We start from the raw sequence: 2043 nt of genomic DNA, 5'->3' as shown, positions 1-2043 counted from the left end.
GGGACAGACAGAGACAATAAAGCACATAAAGTATTCTGTTGACAACGATGAAGAAGACATAAGTCACAGAGTGACTCAAACCAGGCATCCTACTTTCCTACTTTCCTACTTTCCTACTTTCCTACTTTCCTACTTTCCTACTTTCCTATACTTTCCTACTTTCGTGCCAACGTTGGTTTATAAATCCGACCGGACTGTCTGAGCTGGTGAACGTTCCACCAACATGTCAAACATCAAACTCATCCTCGTTCTTCTATCCGTAATCTTCTTGTCGTGGCAGATAAGCTGCAAAGAGGCGATATTACAGGTTTCAAACGGATCGTCTTCAGGTAAAGAGTATTGCCTGGATTATGATCCCGAGTGGAGCAACGACCTGTCAGAGACTCTGGAAGACGCCGTGGAGCATCGTCTGGCGGACCTGACCTGGAACCCGCTGTGCAACGTATCCTCCGGGGTCCGTCCGGAGGCGGTGAAGGGCGCCGCCCTGGTGGTGACTAGGGGCCGGTGTGGGCTGGGCCAGAAGGCTCGGGTCGCCCGGGATCTGGGGGCGTCGGCTCTGCTCGTCGCCGGCAACGGCACATCGACCCCTTCTCAGCACGGGGAGCCCCGCCTTCCCCTGCTGTTCATGTGGTACGGAGACTTCCTGGACGCACGGCGGCTGTTTGGCGGCGGCGGCGGGATGAGAGCCAAGCTGTACGCCCCCCCGCTGCCCGGGCTGGACCCCAGCCTGGCCGTCATGCTGCTGATCGCCGTGACGACGGTGGTCCTGGGGGGATACTGGAGCGGGGTGGCCGAGAGAGAGCGCCTGGCCGAGGTGGGAGGAGCTTCTGGCACCGGAAGAAGAGGAGGAGGAGGAGGAGGAGGCCGTGAAGACAAAGAGGAGAGCTTTGACTCTCCTCTCCAAGTGCTCCTCCTGGTGGCCATGCTGTCCGTCATGCTGCTGCTCATGTACTTCTTCTACCCCGTCCTGGTCTACGCCGTCATCGCCATGTTCTGCGTCGGCTCGGCCGGCGCTCTGTTCGGCTGCCTGGACGAGCTGCTGGACCGGCTGGGCGTCGGCGCGCCGCGCCTCTCCGTCCGCCGGCTGGACGTCTGCGTGCGCTCGGCGCTGCTGGCGGCGGGCTGCGTGGGCGTGGTCGCCGTCTGGGCGGTCTACAGGAAGGAGATGGCCTGGATCTGGATCCTGCAGAACGTCCTGGGCGTGGCCTTCTGCTGCGTCTCCATCAGGACCATCTCGCTGTCCAGCTTCAGGATCTGCTCGCTGCTGTTCGGCCTCCTGCTGGCCTACGACGTGTTCTTCGTCTTCGTCACGCCGTTACTCACGGCCGACGGGGTGAGCGTCATGGCCCAGGTGGCTCTGGGCCCCGGGGGCGGGGCCGCGGCGGCCGAGAGGCTCCCCGTGGTGATGATGGTGCCGCGCCTCCTGGCCAGGAGCCCGTGCGGGACGAGGTTCTCCATCCTGGGCTACGGGGACATGGTGATCCCCGGCCTGCTGGTGGCCTACTGCAGCAGGTTTGACCAGCGTATCGAGAGCTCCGGGAAGGTCTACTTCGTGTCCTGCTGCGTGGCTTACCTCCTGGGAATGCTGGCCACGTTCGCCGCCATGCTGCTGTCGGGGCAGGCCCAGCCGGCGCTGCTCTACCTCGTGCCCTCCACCCTGACCGGCGCCGCCCTGGTGGCGTGGAGCAGGGGCGAGATGAGGCAATTCTGGACGGGAAACACTGATGAGAAGGAAGAGGAGCTGACCACAGCTCCATAGAGGAATTTTAATGAATTAATTCATGAATTAATTCATGAATTAATGATAAGATTGACTGATGAGCAGCAAGGAGCCATCTGCTGGACATTTATACATTTTATTACTTTTTTTTTACGAAACACAAAAAAGGAACCTCCAACCTTGGATTCCTTGGATAATGATGCAACTCCCCAATTTATATAGACCACGCCCATAGACCACGCCCATTTCTGCCTGACAAGACTTTTCTGACATTTTGCATTTTCTTCAAAAACGTTTTGTTTTTGCCACTACTACAGATTGTG

At 58.7% G+C, this 2043-nt stretch overlaps 1 protein-coding gene across 1 annotated transcript; it reads left to right on the top strand.

Moving 5' to 3' along the window:
- Positions 1-223: 223 nt before the first annotated feature.
- LOC308090981 (signal peptide peptidase-like 2A) lies at positions 224-1759 on the top strand (the record flags this gene model as incomplete). The annotated part of the gene is made up of 1 exon (XM_080436254.1): positions 224-1759. One exon carries the CDS (start codon positions 224-226, stop codon positions 1757-1759), a length of 1536 nt encoding a protein of 511 aa, XP_080292380.1.
- Between the last annotated feature and the right edge of the window lie 284 nt (positions 1760-2043).

The sequence above is a fragment of the Gymnoscopelus braueri genome (assembly GCF_963280865.1).
Source record: "Gymnoscopelus braueri genome assembly, chromosome: 8".
NCBI lineage: Eukaryota > Metazoa > Chordata > Actinopteri > Myctophiformes > Myctophidae > Gymnoscopelus > Gymnoscopelus braueri.
The sequence above is the reverse complement of the archived record's forward strand: the minus strand, read 5'-3'. Positions and strand labels throughout refer to the sequence as shown.